Here is a 19607-nt window from a genome sequence, read left to right as displayed (position 1 = left end):
TCCACACCCCTGCCCTGCCTGCCTGCCTATTCACCGAATAGAAAGATAACAGCAGTTCATATTTATGAGATGCTTGCCATTCATTTGTTCAGTAAGCATTCATTAAGCACCCACCCCTTTCCAGACATTGTTCTGGGTCCTTAGGATATACCAGTGAGCTCTAGAAAGATCAACGCTCTCCGTGAACTTCCCTTTAGCAGAGGAGACAGACAATAAACATAACTCAAGTAAGTAATTAACCTATTACAAATTGATAAATACTTGCAGGAAAAATATATCAGGGTAAGGGAACTGGGAGTACCGTGGTAGTGGTGATGGTGCAATTTATTTTTTTTAAGATTTTATTTATTTATTAGAGAGAGAGACAGAGAGAGCACAAGCAGGGGAAGCTGCAGGCAGAGTAGGCAGAGGGAGAAGCAGGCTCCCCGCTGAGCAGGGAGCCTGATGCAGGACTCAATCCCAGGACCCTGGGATCATGACCTGAACCGAAAGCAGACATTTAACCGACTGAGCCACCCAGGCACCCGTGATGGTGCAATTTAAAATACGGTGGCCAGAGGCACTGGGGTAGCTCAGTCGGTTGAGCATCTGACACTTGATTTCAGCTTAGGCCTTGATATAAGGGTGGTGAGTTCAAACCCACACTGGGCTCCATACTGGCCATTGAGCCTACTTTAAAATAAAATTAAATTAATAAAATAATAAATAAAATAAAATAAATAAAATAATAAAATAAAATAAATAAAATAAACAAAATAAAAAAGGGTGGCCAGGCAGATCTCATTAGGAAGGCGATATTTGAACAAAGACTTGAAGGAGATGAGGGACCTAGAGTAGAAGATATTTAGGGGAAGAGCAATCCAGAGAGAGCAGTCAGTGCAAAGATCCCAAAGCAGGAGTGTGCCTGTGTCCCTAAATAAGGAAGCTCCTATGGCTTGAGTTGATGAATAAGGAAATTGGCAGGAGAAGAGGTGACAGGCATGATATGTACAGATTTTTCCATTGCAAGGAATGTGGCTTCTAGTCTGAGTGAAATGAAGAGCCACTGCAGAGTTTTGACTAGAGGACTAACACCATCTGACTTGCTTTCTAAAAAAAAAAAAAATCTTTAGTGAAATATAATTCCCATATCATACAATTTACCCAATGAAAGGGTGCATTTGGTTTTTAATATATTCACAGAGTTATGCAGCCATCACCATAACCAATTTTATTTTATTTTTTAAATATTTTATTTATTCATTTGACACATATATAGAGAGAGAGATAGTGAGAGAGCACAAGCAGGGGGAGCTGCAGGCAGAGGGAGAAGCAGGCTCCCTGCTGAGCAGGGAGCCTGATGCAGGACTGGATCCCAGGACCCTGGGATCATGACCTGAGCCGAAGGCAGATGCTAATGACCGAGCACCCCAGGCGCCCCAGTACTTCATTGCTTTTTATGGCCAAATAATATTCCATTTTATGGTTATACCAATTCTGTTTATCCATTCATTTGTTGATGAACATTTGGGAGACTTTTTTTTTTAAGATTTTATTTACTTTTTTTTTTTTTTTTTTTTACAGATTTTATTTGTCAGAGAGCACAAGCAGGGGGAGCAGCCGGCAGAGGGAGAAACAGGCTCCCCGGGGAGCAAAGAGCTATTTTATTTTTTTTAGTTGTCTCTACACCCAACATGGGGCTTGAACCCACAGCTCCAAGATCAAGAGTCTCACACTCCACTGACTGAGCCAGCCAGGTGCCCTGAGCCTTATTTCAGATTTATTTTTAATTGTGCTAAAATACACAAAATATACAACTTACCATCTCGGACATTTTAAAGTCTACGACCCAGTAATATTAAGTATATGCAAAGGCGCCTGTGGGGCTCAGTCGGTTGAGTGTCCAACTCTTGGTTTTGGCTCAGGTCATGATCTCGGGGTCGTGGGACTGAGCCTCCTGTCCGGCTCCACACTCTGCAGGGAATCTGCTGGAGATCTTCTCTCTCTCCCTCTGCCCTCCCCCTGCTTGCACTCTCTCTCTCTATAAATAAATAAATAAATAAATAAATAAATAAATAAATAAAATAAAGTATATTCACATTGTTGTTCAACCAATCTCCAGGACTCTTTAATCCTGCAAAATTGAAACTCTGTATCCATTAAACAATAATGAATATTCCCCATTTCTCCTGCCTCCAGCTCCTGGCAACCACCATCATACTTTCTATAAATCTGACTACAGTCGATACCTCATACAAATGGAATCATACCATACTAGTCTTTTTGTGACGGGCTTACTTAATGTAGCACAATATTTTCAAGCTTCAGCCATGTTGGAGCTTGTGTCAGAATTTCCTTCCTTTTTAAGGCTTAATATTCCGGGGCGCCTGGGTGGCACAGTCGGTTAAGCAGCTGCCTTCGGCTCAGGTCATGATCCCAGGGTCCTGGGATCGAGCCCTGCGTCAGGCTCCCTGCTCAGCAGAGAGCCTGCTTCTCCCTTTCCCTCTGCCTGCCACTCTGCCTACTTGTGCTCTCTCTCTGTCAAATAAATAAATTAAAAAAAAATCTTTAAGGCTTAATATTATTCCACTGTATGGATATGCCACTTTCTGTTTATCCCTTGAGGGCCACTGGGTTGCTTCTATCTGTTGGTTACTGGGAATAATGCTTCTATGAATGTGAATGTACAAATACCTCTTGGAGACCCTGCTTTCAGTTCTTGTGGATATAAACCCAGAAATGGAATTGGCAGATCAAATCATAATTCTTCAATTTTCCAAAGAACAGTCATATTGTTTTTCACAGTGCTGCGCCATTTTACATTTGCACCAAAAGCACACCAAGGTTCCGATTTCTCCATATCCTCACCAATACATGTTATTATTTTTTTAAACAATAAAATTACTTTCTTTTTTTCTATTCTGTTCTTATTCTTTTTCTTCTCCCTCTCCCTCTGCCCCTCCCCCTACTTGTGGGCTCTCTCTCTCCCAAATAAATAAAATTTTTTAAAAAAATAGTAACCATCCAAAAAAAAAAATAGTAACCATCCAAAAATAAATAAAAAATAAATATAGTAGTCATCCTAATGGGTGTGAAAGTTCATTGTGGCTTTGATGTGCATTTCCCTAATGATTAGTGATACTGAGTAGAGACTTTCAATTGCCTCATTTCTTTTTTTTTTTTTTTTAAGATTTTATTTATTTGAGAGAGAAAGGGGGCCTGCACAGGCGTGAACACATGAGCGGGGGGGGGGGGGGGGGGGAGGGGCAGAGGGAGAGGGAGAAGCTGACTTCCTGCTGAGTGAGGACTCCATCTCTGACCCTGGCAGATCCCAGGACACTGAGATCGTGGCCTGAGCTTAAGGCAGACACTTAACCGACTGAGCCACCAGGTGCCCTTAAATTGCTTCATTTCATCTTCATAAAAACCGTCTTAATTGGTTATCCCCATTTCACAGAGAAGGGAAAGGGTTTAGAGCGAGACTAAGTTCTTCGCCCAACTTCTCCCAACCAGTAAGAGGGGAGCCAGGATTGGAGAAACAGGACTCAGACTCCAGAGCCCACGGTGCCGTATTGCAGAGGAAATCTTCAGCCTCCCTCGCCTCAGCACTTCTCCCTCCTGAACTGCTGGACTGCTCGCTCCAAAGTCCAGAGACATACGTCCCCAGCAGTCCCAGAAGTTCCTACACCGGCTCTCAGCTTGCTGGCCCCCGACCCCGCCAGCGATTCCTCTGGCCATGGCTTTCTCAGGGTGGGCCCCAGAGGACGGCGCAGAGGCGACTCCCTCACAGGTGGAGTGCTTCATGAGGGTGGCGTGGGTACCGCATCTCCCGAGTATCCAGGGAGGTAGACACCCCGAAACCCAAAGTCCTTAGCCAACCACCCCGCCCTCTGTGCTTGGGACGTGAGCCGGATCCCCCGTGCAAGGATGCAGGAGGTGGGGGGGGGGGGCATCTCCGAGTCCTGCGCCCTCGGTGGACCAGAGGAGGGGTTGCCCCGGAAAGACCTCACTAGCTCCGGTCTCCCCGCGTGAACAAGCCCTCAGCCCCGCCCGCCCCGACTCAAGAACCCGAGCCCACGCGCAGGCGCGCTCCAACAAGTGGCTCCTGGGGGCTGGCGGCGCCGTCGGCCCTGAAGTCCGCCACTATCCCGTCAGGCCGTCGGGGCAGGCCTCGCTCTCTTCCGCCTCCGTCGTCCCGCCTCCTCTATCCCGTCTGGCTCTGCGGCGCTGGGGCAAGATGGCTGCTGAGAAACAGGTTCCCGGTGGCGGCGGCGGCGGCGGCGGCGGCAGCGGCGGCGGCAGTGGCGGTAGCGGTGGTGGACGCGGTGGCGGAGGAGAGGAAAATAAGGAAAACGAACGGCCTTCAGCCGGATCGAAGGCAAACAAAGAATTCGGGGATAGCCTGAGTTTGGAGAGTATCCTAGAGTAATCAGGCCTAACTCGCAATGACTACGTGTCGATATGCAGGGCCGGGGGCGGGAGAGGCGGCGAGTCCCGGCAGGTCCCGGGCAGGAGAGGCCGAGGGTTGCAGTTTCTCTCGCCCTTCCTTTCTGGCACTCAGAGTTACAGGGTCTGTTTTTCGCTCGGTCTTTTATGGCTTCTCATTCGCTTTCCAGGCTGGGGAACGTTCTTTTCTTTCAAGCGGCACCGGGATATTGGGCAGATTCCTGCAGCTCCTCGCAGCTGCCCGTTTGGAGGGCTGGTGACGGGGGTGACACTGTGGCCACCCCAGTGAGCTGGGCTGTCTTAGCATCTTGAGTCACTGCACTGAAGAGGGGAAACTGCAGTATTGACGTTTTAGCTTAATACTTTTGTCTGACAGCTGTTGGGGAACGGATAGTAAAAATTAAAGTGTGATGCTTTGGTAGTGGAGGCAAAGATTGAGTGCTCTGAGGAAGAGCTTGTTGCCCGTTTTGAATATAAACGTAGCTTCACATCACTTGTATTGCTTTCTTAATAGCCCTGTAGGCATTTTATCTTGTTGAGAGTCTCGTTTAGTTGATCCGGTGGAATGGATCTGTAGTTTTCATCAGAGTGTATCACAGCTGAGTGCCTGAGACACTAGTTTGTGGCTTTTTGAAATGAATGACAAACGGAGAAGATGTAGGTGAATTTCTGAAATAACACATTTAGCTTGACATCTTAATGTCGTTTTCAGAGGATTGGAGTTTCACTTTTGAACTGGTGATCTAGTTCTAAATGGATATTAGAATGCCTTGATTCTTTACAAACCTTACAGCTTCTTACTCCTTTTAGTTGTTGAAATAGTGCTTTTAGCGTTCGATATCTTAAGTCTGTAGAAGAGCATTGAGGAAACTTTAAAAGAGAACTAAAATTGTAGATAAAGGTCACTGGGCTTCCTAAAGTTTGGTACAAAATCTTAAAATATTTTATGATTCTTAATATGGAGAGTTTGGTCAGAGCTTTTTTTTTGAAAGAACTAATATTTTTATGCAAGCTGTGGCCTAGTTTGGTTGGCATGTGCTAACCATAGGCTCATGCAGCATCACAGCTGTTAAGGAAAATTAGATTTGGCAGATGTAGGAAGTTACGCAAATAGAGGAGTAGTACACGTCATTTATAACCTGAATCTGCTTGAATGAGTAAAATCCTGGGTCCAGGTGTAAATCAGTGAGAACCATCCCAGTTATAATCAGTAGTTAGAATCCAGCAACTTTATTTAAGCTGTTGGATTTCAGTAATCCTCAATGGCTAATACCCTGCTTTTTTAGTTTGAAAGTAACAGTTCAGGCAATCAGTTTTTCTGCTTGCTTTGCCCTGTCCTATGACAAGACAGCTACTGAAAATGATTACGAGAGATTTCAGTAATTAGTGTACTAAGCATTTCAGAAATGTTTAACATGCTGTGGTTTGATACAAATATAGACTAATGGGAATATGTTTTGATTTATTTGGATTCTTACCATTGTAAGCTTTTCCTTAATCTTGGCTCTAGTTCTTCAGATTATTAAGGAATCCCAGCAGCAGCATGGTTTACGGCATGGAGATTTTCAGAGGTATAGGTTAGTATCATGTGTAAGATATATGGAAATTATTGTGGAATTTTCAAGCTTGGTTTGCTTTTGTTAATATCCTACTTATTTTGCTGTGTCAAAGTATACTTAGAAAGTCTGACTCTGAGCTTATATTGAGTCCTCAAAATGTACTTTTCAAATTTAAAATTTCACAGTGAATAAAAGGAGCCAACGTTTTTATCCATTTTGCCTCACAATATTGCAGATACATTGGAGGTTTCTGCTGAAAATAGCAAGCAGTTACGTTAATAATTTTTTTAAAAACTTAACCATATTGTCAGAGTCTTGGTTAAATGTGAAGTTTTCCAGTTATTTATTTATTTATTTAAAGTAAGCTGTGTGTCCATTGTGGGACTTGAACTCACAACCCCAAGATCAAAAGCCGCATACTCCACTGACTGAGCCAACCAGGCACCCCATATAAGGGGAGTTTCTATAATATCATTATAATTTATTGGTAAACTTTGTAACAGCCTTCAAGTTGGAAAACAAATTTAATATGACTCTTAAAAATAGAATAGATGCCTAATGTATAATATAGTTCAGTACTTTGGAGGCAGAAATATCCAAACTTCTAAAAATTTTTTTTAATTATTTTATTTGACACAGAGCAAGAGAGAGACAGAGCAAGCACAAGCAGGGGGAATAGCAGGCAGGGGAGAAGCAGGTTCCCGGCTGAGCAAGGATCCTGATGTGGGACTCGATCCCAGGACCCTGGGATCATGACCTCAGCCGAAGGCAGCCGCTTAACCGACTGAGCCACCCAGGCGCCCCCCAACCATTTTATATTGAAGATACAGGCTTTGGGGGGGAGGGGCAGAGGGAGAGGGAGAAGCAGATTCCCAGCTGAGCATGGAGCCCAATGTGGAGCTGGATCCCAGGAGCCCGGGATCATGACCTGAGCTGAAGGCAGCTCAACTGACTGAGCTACCCAGGTGCCCCTGGCTACGGACTTTTAAAAGTGCTACTGAACAAAACACTCTACAGATTCTAAAGGAGTGAGCCATGTCATAAATGGTCCACAACACTGGGTGACGTGAGCAAGGTGGGGAGTGGTAGAAGATAAAGTGGGAGAAATAAGCGGGGCCAGAATGGGTAGGGTCCTATAAGCCAGGGTGACTTGTTCAGGTTAATGTAGGCACGATGAAGCAATGAAAAAGTTTTAATTGGAGACTTCTAATTGGAGGGTTTTTTTTTAATTATTAAGGAAATTTTCAAAAACAGATGTAGAGATACTGTAGTGAATCTATCACTCAGTTATTACAGAGATCAGCTTTCTGCCCTTTTATCTGTTCCCTGTCTCTCTTTTTTTTTTTTAAGTTAGGCTCCATGCGGAGCATAGAGCCCAGTGTGGGGCTCGAACTCACAAGACCTAGCTGAGATCAGGAGTTGGAGAGTTAACTGCCTGAGCCACCTAGGTGCCTCTGTTCCCTCTCCTTTTTTAAAAAATGCTTTTTTATTGAAGGATTTTTTTTTTTTTTACCGTTCTATTGCAGTATAATTTATATACAGAAAAGTATACAGAAAGAGATGAATTTTTCACAATCTGTAGCCAGCAGACATTATCAGACGACATTACCAGCATCCCAGAAGTCTCCCTTTTGCTCCTTCTAATCACAAACCCTTCCTCCCAGAAGGTCACCACAGTCATGACGTCTGACACCTTAGATTAGGTTTGAAATGTGTTTCCAGTGACACCAGTCGTACCGCCCTGCAGGTTTTAGTTAACTAAATCTTTGCAAGATGATGTGTGGTGTCTGTGGTAACCATAAGTAGAACATCTCAAACCTTTGACCTTACTTTATTGTAGAATGTGCTATTGAAAGTACTGTTGGGGGCACCTGGGTGGCTCAGATGGTTAAGCGTCTGCCTTCGGCTCACGTCAGGATCCCAGAGTCCTGGGATCGAGCCCCGCATCGGGCTCCCTGCTCAGCGGGGGGCCTGCTTCTCCCCTTCCCTCTACTTCTCCCCTGCTCATATTCTCTCTTTCTCTCTCTGTATCTCTGTATCTCGAATGAATAAATTTGAAAAAACTTAAAAAAAAAAAAAAAAGAAAGTACTATTGGGTTGCCTGAATTGTTGTTTTTTTATTTCAGGGGCTACTGTTCCCGTAGACAAAGACGTCTTCGGAAAACACTCAACTTCAAGATGGGGAACAGACACAAATTTACAGGGAAAAAAATAACTGAAGATCTTCTGACTGATAACAGGTATTGACTGCTCTGTGCTAGTTGTTAAATGCTTCTCGCTAATGCGTTTATTGAACAATTGTGTGTTAGACCCTTTAATTACCTCAGGTGATTCTTCTAGGAGCTCTCTGGAATAGACATGTATACTATTCTTAAGTTATAGGATGAGGAGACTGAGGCTCAGAGAGGTTTGGTAACGTTTTCAGGAGGTGTGGCGGAGTGCTAAACGCTAAAGTCTGTGATTAGAACCTGATGGGGTATTGGGTAAGGTTCTGGAATGCAAGGTTCAGTGTATAAGTGCTTACTTAAATCCATATATCTTCAATGAAATTTGCTGTGTGTGAATTTTCCAGAAGAGTTTTATGTTTCGGTGCTGAATGCAGCCATTCTTAAATTTGCAGAAGGATCAGTCTGTCAAGCAGCATGTATTAAAGGTCTCTAGGCCAGTTCCTCAAATTTCAGCCCGTGGGCCAAATTGGTCCTTTTGCCACCTGTTTTTGTAAAGTGTTTTGTTTTGTCTTTTTTTTTTTGAGAGAGAGCGAGGCGCTCGAGCAGGGGCACAAGCACGCACAAGAGGGGGGAGGGACGGGGAGAGGGAGAAGCAGACTCCCCACTGAGCACGAAGCCCGATGGATGCCAGGTTCAAACCCAGGACCCCGGGATCATGACCTGAGCCGAAGGCAGATGCTTAACTGACTGAGCCACCCAGGTGCCCCTTGTTTTGTTTTGTTTTGTTTTGTTTAGGTAATCTCTACACCCAACATGGGGCTTGAACTCACAACCCAGAGATCAAGAGTTGCATGCTCTAGTGACTGAGCCAGCCAGGCGCCCCAGGGGGGTTTTGATAGGGAAACTGGGAAGCCTGCATTGAGGAGGCTGGACCTTGAGGGGTTTCTGAGAGGAAAGAACATTCTGTGTGAGGGGAAACAGCTTGCCTTGGTGTCTGAATGTACTTTAGGAATTACAATGCTCTGGACAGTTAGCTGCTGCTCAGGCAGCAGAGAGGCTGGGAGCTTGGTATATGGAGACACAGAGAACTAGAGCATGGAGCCCATGATGGGCTTCAGCAGGAGGTATTGGTTAAATCTGATGAGAACAGGTTAGGAAGGGTCTCTGATAATGAGATCCTTTATTTTGAAGAGACAAGATTAAGCTCACGTTTAAGGAAGATTTTTTTTTTTTAAAGATTTTATTTATTTATTTGACAGAGACAGAGACAGCGAGAGCAGGAACACAAGCAGAGGGAGTGGGAGAGGGAGAAGCAGGCTTCCTGCTGAGCCGGGAGCCCGATGTGGGACTCGATCCTAGAACCCTGGGATCATGACCTGAGCTGAAGGCAGTCGCTTAACCAACTGAGCCACCCAGGCGCCCCACGTTTAAGGAAGATTAATCAAGGCAGTAGCTTAAAAGATTTTCCAGTATCATAATAAAGTGGCTAATTTATTCAGTCTTTATTAGTAAGTGCCAGACTCTGGTGTAAGTGTGTTACATGTTATTACTACACGGGAGACTGAGGCACAGAAAGATTAGTACTTTGTCCAGTGTCACATAGTTAGTGACAGATGGTCCTGACATTCCAACCCTGACTCTAGAGCCTTTTTCTTAACCATTTCAATATGGTGCCTCTTAAGGACTTGGTTTTCAGCTGGGTTGGGATGGAGGAGGTGTTGATTCAAAGATGAGGCCAGATTGTGTGCCTGGGCTCCCCCTTTGCTAAAACTGGGGAGGAGTAAGTCTGCGTTTGCCCAGTCTGAGGTGGTAGCAGGTGTTTTTAGTGAGCTGTGTCTGGTGGGTGGTTAGAAATTTGAGGTGGAGCCTGATCGGAGATGCTGGTTGGGCGCCATGATTGATACTGGGAGAAGAGTAGTGCTTTTTCTTTTTCTTTTTTTTAATATTTTTTAAGTTTTAGAGCTTGAGTGAGAGGGGCAGTGACAGAGGGAGAAAGAATCTCAGGTAGACTCCACGCTGAACGCAGAGCCCAATGTGTGTGGGGCTCGATCTCACAAGTCTGAGATTATGACCTGAGCCAAAACCAAGAGTCAGACACTTAACCAATTGCGCCTCCCAGGCCCTGAGAAGGGTAGTTCTGAGGAGGAAAGCCAGGGAGGGTGTCGGGAGAAGTTGAGAGGCTGAAGATCGTGCCTTGGGGAATATCAAAGTCTGATGCTCTTGGCGTTCATTGTTCAGGTTGCCCGTTTTCTCTTGCTTAGGTATTTGCTTCTGGTTCTGATGGATGCTGAACGAGCCTGGAGCTATGCCATGCAGCTGAAACAGGAAGCCAACACTGAACCCCGAAAACGGTTCCACTTGTTGTCTCGCCTGCGCAAAGCCGTGAAGCACGCAGAGGAATTGGAACGCTTGTGTGAGAGCAATCGCGTGGATGCCAAGACCAAGTTAGAGGCTCAGGTTAGTGTCTTTTTTTTTTTTTTTTTTAAAAGATTTAATTTATTTGACAGAGAGAGACACAGCAAGACAGGGAACACAAGCAGGGGGAGGGGGAGAGGGAGAAGCAGGCTTCCCACTGAGCAGGGAGCCCGATGCGGGGCTCCATCCCAGGACCCTGGGATCCTAACCTGAGTCGAAGGCAGACGCTTAACGACTGAGCCACCCAGGCACCCCGGTCTTGCTTTTTCAAGGCGAAGTTGGCATCTCTTACTTTTGTTTTTGAGCTCTTGGCTTGTTTTTGTTTTCTTCCCCCCTAACTTTATGTATGTATGTATGTATGTTTATAATCTCTGCACCCAGTGTGGGCCTTGAACTCATGACCCCAAAATCAAGAGTCATATGCTCCACCAGCTGAGCCTGCCCTTGAAATGGAGATAGAAAGCTTGACTCTTAGATCTGGGAAGTTCACAAAATAATTTTTTTTTCAGGGCTCTCTGCATTTTTTTTTTTTTTAAGATTTTATTTATTTATTTTAGAGAGAGAATGAGATAGAGAGAGTATGAGAGGGGGGAGGGTCAGAGGGAGAAGCAGACTCCCTGCCGCGCAGGGAGCCCGATGTGGGACTCGATCCCGGGACTCCAGGATCATGACCTGAGCCGAAGGCAGTCGCTTAACCAACTGAGCCACCCAGGCGCCCTGCATTTTTAAATTTTATTTAAGTTCAGAAAAAAAAATGCAGTTACCATATAGTGTATTAGTTTCAGAGAAATGAGATTTTTTTTTTTTTTAAAGATTTTATTTATTTGACAGAGACACAGCAAGAGCAGGAACACAAGCAGGGGGAGTGGGAGAGGGAGAAGCAGGCTTCCCGCTGAGCAGGAAGCCCAATGTGGGGCTCAATCCCAGGACCCTGAGAGCATGACCTGAGCCGAACTCAGACGCTTAATGACTGAGCCACCCAGGCACCTCTGAAATGAATTTTTAAAAAGAGATAGATACTGCAAATTTACGTTCAGCTTCTGATACTGAATGTTATATCCTGGAAGCTAATTGTTAAGTCACATGAAGAAAACAGACTTTTTTTTTTTTTTTAATTCTAGTCAGTGAATGAATCATGGTGAATTATTTGTGTTTCACATTTTATTTTTTTTAAGATTTTTATTTATTTATTTGACAGAGAGAGACACAGCAAGAGGGAATACAAGCAGGGGGAGTGGGAGAGGGAGAAGCAGGCTTCCCGCTGAGCAGGGAGCCCGATGTGGGGCTCAATCCCAGGACCCTGGGATCATGACCTGAGCCAAAGGCAGACTCTTAACAACTGAGCTACCCAGGCTTTCTCTCTCTTTTTTAAGAAAAGATTTATTTATTTAAAGAGAGAGCAAGTGTGCCGCAGGGAGGGTCAGAGAAAGTCTTCAGCAGACTCTGCTGTCTGAGCGCAGAGCCCGATGTGGGGCTTGATCCCATGACCCTGAGATCATGACCTGAGCTGAAACCAAGAGCTGGTCGCTCAGCTGACTACACCACCCAGGCGCCCCAATAAATTTTCTCTGTTAAAATCACTCTGAATGGGGTGCCTGGGTGGTGCAGTTGGTCGAGTGACTTTTGATCTCAGTTCGGGTCTTGATCTTAGTGTTGGGTTCAAGCCCCATGTTAGGCTCCAGGCTTGAAGCCTTCTTAAAAATAAATAAATAAAATAAAATCACCCTGATGAATATCTCTGTATTCCTGATGTCAAAGCTGAAAGCAGGTGGAGGAGATTGAGCGGTGGCCTTGGCTCTTGGGTGTTGAAGCAGCTCCCTTCTTCCCCTTTCCAGGCTTACACGGCTTACCTCTCAGGAATGCTGCGTTTTGAACATCAGGAATGGAAAGCTGCGATTGAGGCTTTTAATAAATGCAAGTAAGTCCTCTGGTTCAAAAGCCATGGCCAATTTCGATTGTACATAGTCCCTTTCAAGCTGCAGATCACCTAATGATTGTTTCTACAGAAGTACAGTTACTCATTTATTTAGTTTAAGATTTATTTATGTTAGAGTGTGCATGTGGGAGAGAGCACTCGGTGGGGAGGGGCAGAGGGAGAGGGAGAATCTCGAGCAGACTCCCTGCTGAGTGCGGAGCCTGACATGGGGCTCAGTCTCACGACCCCAGGATCATGGCCTGAGCCGAAATCAAGAGTTGGACACCCGGTCGACTGAGCAAGCCCCAGTTACTTATTTTTTTTTCCTTCCCTTCCCTTTTAGGAATATTGATTGTTCTCATTCATCCTTAGAACCGTGCCAGTTCTCATAGTTGGTAGAAGTGTCTCAAAGTGCCATGTTTTGTTTTTAGCCATTGTGTTCTTTTTTATTTTCCTGGAGTAAGGCTGCTGTGAAAGCTGGTGTTTCTTTCCCCGCAGAACTATCTACGAGAAACTAGCCAGTGCTTTCACAGAAGAGCAGGCTGTGCTCTACAACCAGCGTGTGGAAGAGATCTCACCCAACATCCGCTACTGTGCATATAACATTGGTGAGCAGGGGCTGAGTGGAGCACAGACGGGTGGGCTGGTGGTGGTTCATCTCGGAGAGCCTAGAGGATTTGTTTAACTTTCGTGCTTTCCTTGTCCCTGCATCCGTCCTTGGCACGGGTTTTGGCTGATGAGAAGGGTAGAGCTGTCGACATCAGCCCAGCTTAAAGTCACAGAAGGCAGTTCCTGTGCTTTGTTTCCATCCTGCCAACTTCTGTACTCCTCAAGAGCTTTGTGAACGGACTTGAGGTTCACTGGACTATGTCTGTGCAAGAGGAAGAGCTTGGAGTTGAATCTAGTGGTTCTTGAGAGATCAGACCAGACCCTTGAGGATTGCTACTCAACAGCTCTCTCTTTCTCAGGGGACCAGTCCGCTATCAATGAACTCATGCAGATGAGATTGAGGTCTGGGGGCACTGAGGGTCTTCTGGCTGAAAAATTGGAGGTAATCTAGTCTGTACGTTTTTGTGAAGTCTTTGGTTGGAAAAAGTCTAGAAAAAGAAGTAATTCATAATCTCAGTACTCAGTGTAATTGCTATTAATATATGCATATTTATATCCATGTATTTTTAACAAACTTTTTTCATTTAATATTTTAAAGTATTCATTTTTTTATCTCATTTATTTTCTAGGCAAGTAATGTAGGAAAATAGAGAAAGTAGGAAATACAAAAGACGGGGGAAAACTAAAATCAGATGGTAAAATCAGAGGTAACCACTACTACTAAGGTGATGAATAGCTTACAGATTTTTGTATATGTAGGAAAGAAAGGTATATGTACATATATTTTTTAAGATTTTATTTAGAGCGAGAAAGAGCACAGGATGGGGGGGAGAGAGAGAGAATCCCAAGCAGACTCCCTGCTGAGTGCAGAGCCCAACACAGGGCTCAATCCCATGACCCCGAGACTACAACCCAAGCTGAAACCAAGAGTTGGATGGACGCCCAACTGACTGAACCACCCAGCTGCCCCAAAAAGGCGCACGCGCGCATATACGTATATGTTTGTTTTTAAAGACTTTATTTGTCAGAGAGAGAGAGGGAGGGCACAAGCAGGGGGAGTGGCAGCAGAGGGAGAAACAGGTTCCCTGCTGAGCAAGGAGCCTGATGTGGGACTCAATCCCAGGACCTTGGGATCATGACCTGAGCCGAAGGCAGATGCTTAACCAACTGAGCCACCCAGGGGTCCCAAGGCATATATTTTTTAAATGGGATCTCGGGGCGCCTGGGTGGCTCAGTTCTTAAGCGTCTGCCTTTGGCTCAGGTGATGATCCCAGGGTCCTGGGATCAAGCCCTGCATCCAGCTCCCTGCTCGGCGGGAAGCCTGCTTCTCTCTCTCCCACTCCCCCTGCTTGTGTTCCCTCTCTTGCTGTGTCTCTCTCTGTCGAATAAATAAATCTTAAAAAAAAAGGGATCTCAGTATACACTGTTCAGTAACGTGCTTTTTATTTTTTTAATTTTTAAAGATTTTATTTATTTTGAGAGAGAGAGAGCATGAACGGGGGGGGAGGGGTGGACGGAGAGGGAGAAGCAGAGTCCCTGCTGAGCAGGGAGCCCAATGTGGGGCTCGATCCTAGGACCCCAGGATCATGACCTAAGCCAAAGGCACATGCTTAACCAACTGAGCCACCCAGGCACCCCAGTAACGTGGTTTTTAAATATAACATCTCGAGTGGTTTTTTTTTCCACTTCAGTAAATATTCCTACACTGTCATGTTTTGATAGCCACGTAGTACTCTTTTGTACTGAAGTCTGCTTCATTTGAACACTTTACTGTTGTTGATTAAGTGATAAAGAGTGTTACCATGAATATCAGTGTTTTTGTACACATTCTTAGTTATTTCCTTAAGATACATTCCTAAGCATGGGGTTGAATATTTTGGAAGCTTTTGATTCATATTGACAAATATCTTTAAGGAAGTTTCTATTAAATTACATTTCTGTTTATAGAATATACAGGTAGTTTCTCTCCTATACCCTTACTGAACCTTAGTGTTGCTCTTTTTAATTTTTTTAAGTTTTCAAAAATTTTTTGTCATTATTATTCTTTTAAGTAGGCTCCACATCCAGCATGGGGCTTGAACTCACTACCTCCAGGCCAAGAGTCACATGATCTACTGACTGAGCCAGCCAGGCGCCCCAGTGTTGCTCTTTTTTAACTTTCTGTTACGTCCTTTTAATGTTTGAGTTTCTATAAGCTAAGATAGATGATACCATGGAGGAATTTAAATACAATTTGTATACTACTCTGTAAGGCCTAATATGTTAGTTATAGAAAGAAACAACTAACAGTTCTTTCTACCTTTCACCACCAGCAATTAAAGCTTTGACTTTTGAAAACTTTCCAGGCATTGATCACTCAGACTCGGGCCAAACAGGCAGCCACCATGAGTGAAGTGGAATGGAGAGGGAGAACGGTTCCAGTGAAGATCGACAAAGTGAGGATCTTTTTATTGGGATTGGCTGATAACGAAGCAGCCATTGCCCAGGTGAGGGGCAGCTGCCCATTCCTTCTTCCGTGTGTGTCTGAAGTTGTCCTTGCGTGTTTACAATGTAGATGGGTGTTCATTTCTCACAAAGCAAAAATTTGTCTTAATGCTATTTGAGATTTGGTCACCAAATTATTGTAAAAGTTGAACTCATAGGAGAGTTCTTGCATTGAGAGGGCAAAGATAATTGGCAGCGGCAGTCCTCGACGTGGACGTGGAAATGAGAGCGGTGAGAGGCTGGCTTAATGCGAGGGGTCCCGTCCGGCCCAGCAGGTGGTGCAGCAGCCTAACTGTTGTGTCTCTCTGACCTCTTGTCCTAGCCTTCTGTCCCTAAAGGGGCCCCTCTCATTCCTGAGCCTCTCCAGGAGAGTCTGGCTAAGCCAGAATATCTTGTTCTACATGTGGCGTTTACGCCATGTTCATGCAAAGTGGTACTGCTCGATGTTGCTTATGGACATAATTGTTACCTGTTCGTGGGTATGAACAACTGAATAAGTTCCAAGAGATGAGAGATCCTAGTGATCTTGCTTTGTACAAAGTAGACAGTGATGAAGACACTTTCTGGATCTCTTCCTCCATGGGGTAAAGAGCATCTTAAAAAAACACCCAGCTGCTGAGCAGGTCTGCAGCCTGCCCCAGGGGCGTTTCCTGCCCCTTCACAGTAAGTCATTGCACCCTGAATAATTTGTACGTGGGAGTGCTTTGTTGGTTGTGCTCATCAGTTGTTTTAAGCGTCCAGACTTTTCAGTGACTTGTTCCGAAGTAGCTACTCTGGGTTGAGGACAGCTTTCAACAGTGGGAGAACTTCTTTGTGCCTCTGTCTAGGTTGTGTATTGCTTCTCTCGTTCCTCTTCGATTTGCGTAAAGGGCAGAAGACGAGAGCAATACTAGTAAGTTGATTTGTCCTTTAAAAGACTTTCTGGAGAGCATTTCATTGGCACTGCTGTATGGTAGTGTCTCTTCTGGACTTCGATTCTCATAGCAGCTCTTGAGCTTATGTGGTTGGGTTAATTCTTTTGTTCACTGTGGTATATTCTGGAAGAGAAGAGCTGCCGTCAGTGACAATGGGGGAGGAGTTCTGGCTGTGGTCGGGGTTGGGGGGTGGCCATGGGGCAGATTAAATGGGGGGTCTCTTGAGGAATGGGCCACACGTATATTAAAGGACAAGGAAAGCTAACATTTACTAATTTTAAAAAGTATTTAGCGGGCGCCTGGGTGGCTCAGTTGGTTAAGCGACTGCCCTCGGCTCAGGTCATGATCCTGGAGTCCCGGGATCGAGTCCCGCATCGGGCTCCCTGCTCGGCGGGGAGTCTGCTTCTCCCTCTCCCACTCCCCATTTGTGTTCCCTCTCTCGCTGTGTCTTTCTCTGTCAAATAAATAAATAAAATCTTTAAAAAAAAAAAAAAGTTATTTAGCTTAAAGTTTAGAAAAGGTAAATGTTTTAAAGTCCCATTTCCCATATACCTTCATTGATGTTGCATTTGCTCATAAAAAGGACAACGCTGGATTTCCTTTTAGCATTTTTCATGTTCACAAGTGATGTTATGCATTTTTTTACTTGTAGAAATCATACTGCAATCTCATTTTGAATCCTGTTTTTCTTAGCATGTTATAACGATTTTCCATGGTCTTATGTATCAGTTCACAAAATTTAAAAATACACGGTGGTCACTTGGTCAGAGACACCACAGAGATGAGCAAAGGAGGGTAATAGTCCTCCTTAATGTCCCAGATACACTGTTTAAAGCTTTCAAGTTTTTACTTTTTTAATCTTACGGGGTGGGTGATACTCTCATTGTACAGATGGGAAAACAGGTCTGAGAGAGACCATATAACTTGAGCCATACTCATCTGATAGAAGGGAGTGCTTGCCTATGAACCATGCCCTTTTGACTCCAAAGCTCGTGTTCCTTGAACTTTTCCATGTATCAGGAAGGCTAGTAACAGGATCATTTTACTTGGCTTTGGTGAATAGCTAATGTAATCTTACTTAATATGGTACATGGTACAAAAGCAGAGTCCTGGGTCCCTGGATTAGATGGAATGAGCAGAACGTTAATTGAAGCAAATAGTCCTCTCCAATTTAGTAGATTAGTGGGGGCAGGGGAGTTTCCCATGTGGAAAGAGAAGGAATAGTGGGGTTTTATTTGAATTTATCTTTCTCCTGCTTTGTATGCATAATTAAAAAATAAAAACCCACACGGTGGAGATCTTTTGTCTTATTCATAAAATCAGCTTGAGCTATAATTAGATGAAGTAAAAGCATTTTACAACTGCACTTGAAGCTTTTGCTTTTAAAATTGAAGATCATTTCAATCGTGGTGACTAGTTGAGCTTTGTGTACATTTTTAAAAGGATTACTCTCAGATTTGAGTGTTAGCATATTTGAAGGGTTGACTTCTGGGTCTTCAGGTCACTGTTGCTCCTTTTTTTTTTTTTTTTAAGATTCATTTATTAGAGTGTGCTCTCTGGGGGAAGGGGCGGGAGGAGAAGGAGAGAGACTCTCAAGCAGACTCCCCACTGAGTGAGGAGCCCGACAATGGGGCTCAGTCTTATGACCCTGGACCCTGAGATCACGACCTGAGCTGAAACCAGGAGTTGGACGCCCAACCGAGCCACCCAGGTGCCCTGTAGCTGTTCCCTCTAAAGCAGTTCAAGATTGGCCAAAAATTTGGTAGTAATGGCAAGAAAAAAAGAGCAATGTTGGGGTACCTGGCTGTCTCAGTCGGTGGTGTGTGCAACTCTTGATCTTAGGGTCGTAAATTCAAGCCCCATGTTGGAGCCTACTTGACAAAACAGCAATGTTACTCCAACATTGAATAGATTAAAAAAAAATACAGTTGATTCTTGAACAACATAGGTTTGAACTGTGTAGGTCCACTTATAGGTGGACTTTCTTTTGATAAATATAATACAATGCTGTGAATGTATTTTCCATATGATTTTCTAAATGTTTTCTCTCCCCTAGCATATTTTAAGAATATAGTATATAACATAGATTATAATGTATAGAATCTAGGATATACCAGAGAGGAGGTGGTTGGGCGGGATGGGGAAAGGGTACACTGATGAAAAAAGTTATAAAATCATTAAAAAAAAAAAAATACTCAAGGCCCCACCCGCCAGAGATTTTGATTTAGTAAGTCTGCATTGGGGCCCAAGAATTTGCTTCTAAGTTCCCAAACGATGCTAATTCTGCTGGTCCCAGGACCATGCTTTGACTAGCTCTACGTATTTTAATTATTTATTAGATATTTGTGAAGAGATGAAAGAAAATTAAAAGGCTTTGGCAAGGGGCGCCTGGATGGCTCAGTCCTTGAGTGTCTGTCTTCGGCTCAGGTCATGATCCCAGGGTCCTTGGGGCTCCTTGCTCTGCGGGAAGCCTGCTTCTTCCTCTCCCACTCCCCCTGCTTGTGTTCCTGCTCTCACTGTCTCTCTCTCTGTAAAATGATTAGATAAAATCTTAAAAAAAAAAAAAAAAAGGCTTTGGCAAGCAGGAATGGTATATGCGTGTTTAATTGCTGTTCCATGGGCTATGGTGGAGTGTGTGAAGGCTGTAAGAAAGCAGAGGCTTAGAAGGAGCCGTACTGAGGACAGTTTCACATCTTTCAATTTGAGAGTAAAGGCTGAAGAGGGAGGAATATTTGAAGGCTATTAAATTAATTTTCAGTGTCAAATCAATCTTGTATATCTGAGGTAACCCCAGTTGGTTATGGTATATTATTGTACTTTTTATACATTGCTGGATTTCATTTGCTACTATTTAAGAATTTTGCATCTATTTACATGAGGAAGTGGCTTATAATTTCCTTAGAATGTCTTTTTTCAGGGTTTGGTATCAGGATTGTACACACCTCATAAAACAGTCGTTAAGCGTCTGCCTTTGGCTCAGGTCATGATCCCAGGGTCCTGGGATCGAGCCCCACATCGGGCTCTCTGCTCGGCCGGGAGCCTGCTTCTCCCTCTCCCACTCCCCCTGCTTGTGTTCCCTCTCTAGCTGACTCTCTCTCTCTCTGTCAAATAAATAAAA

The 19607-nt window shown here is 44.3% G+C and overlaps 1 protein-coding gene across 2 annotated transcripts in view; it reads left to right on the top strand.

The window, feature by feature from the left end:
- Positions 1 to 4194: 4194 nt before the first annotated feature.
- Positions 4195 to 19607, top strand: part of SRP68 (signal recognition particle 68) — a 30375-nt gene continuing 14962 nt past the window's right edge. Inside the window, exons 1-8 of one of the 2 annotated variants that reach the window (XM_064582299.1) lie at positions 4195 to 4394; positions 5936 to 6002; positions 8111 to 8224; positions 10414 to 10609; positions 12403 to 12485; positions 12981 to 13090; positions 13451 to 13533; positions 15437 to 15577. In XM_064582299.1, coding sequence (XP_064438369.1) covers positions 4217 to 4394; positions 5936 to 6002; positions 8111 to 8224; positions 10414 to 10609; positions 12403 to 12485; positions 12981 to 13090; positions 13451 to 13533; positions 15437 to 15577 — 972 coding nt within the window. In that variant the 5' untranslated portion in view covers positions 4195 to 4216. Of the gene's footprint in view, positions 4395 to 5935; positions 6003 to 8110; positions 8225 to 10413; positions 10610 to 12325; positions 12486 to 12980; positions 13091 to 13450; positions 13534 to 15436; positions 15578 to 19607 lie in introns of those variants that run through there. The other variant, XM_064582300.1, reaches the window with a different exon arrangement.

Source organism: Mirounga angustirostris, unplaced genomic scaffold, assembly GCF_029215605.1.
Source record: "Mirounga angustirostris isolate CCGP_5_RB_7025 unplaced genomic scaffold, mMirAng1.0.hap1 SCAF_17, whole genome shotgun sequence".
Taxonomy (NCBI): domain Eukaryota; kingdom Metazoa; phylum Chordata; class Mammalia; order Carnivora; family Phocidae; genus Mirounga; species Mirounga angustirostris.
This window is presented reverse-complemented; position numbering and strand designations above follow the sequence as displayed.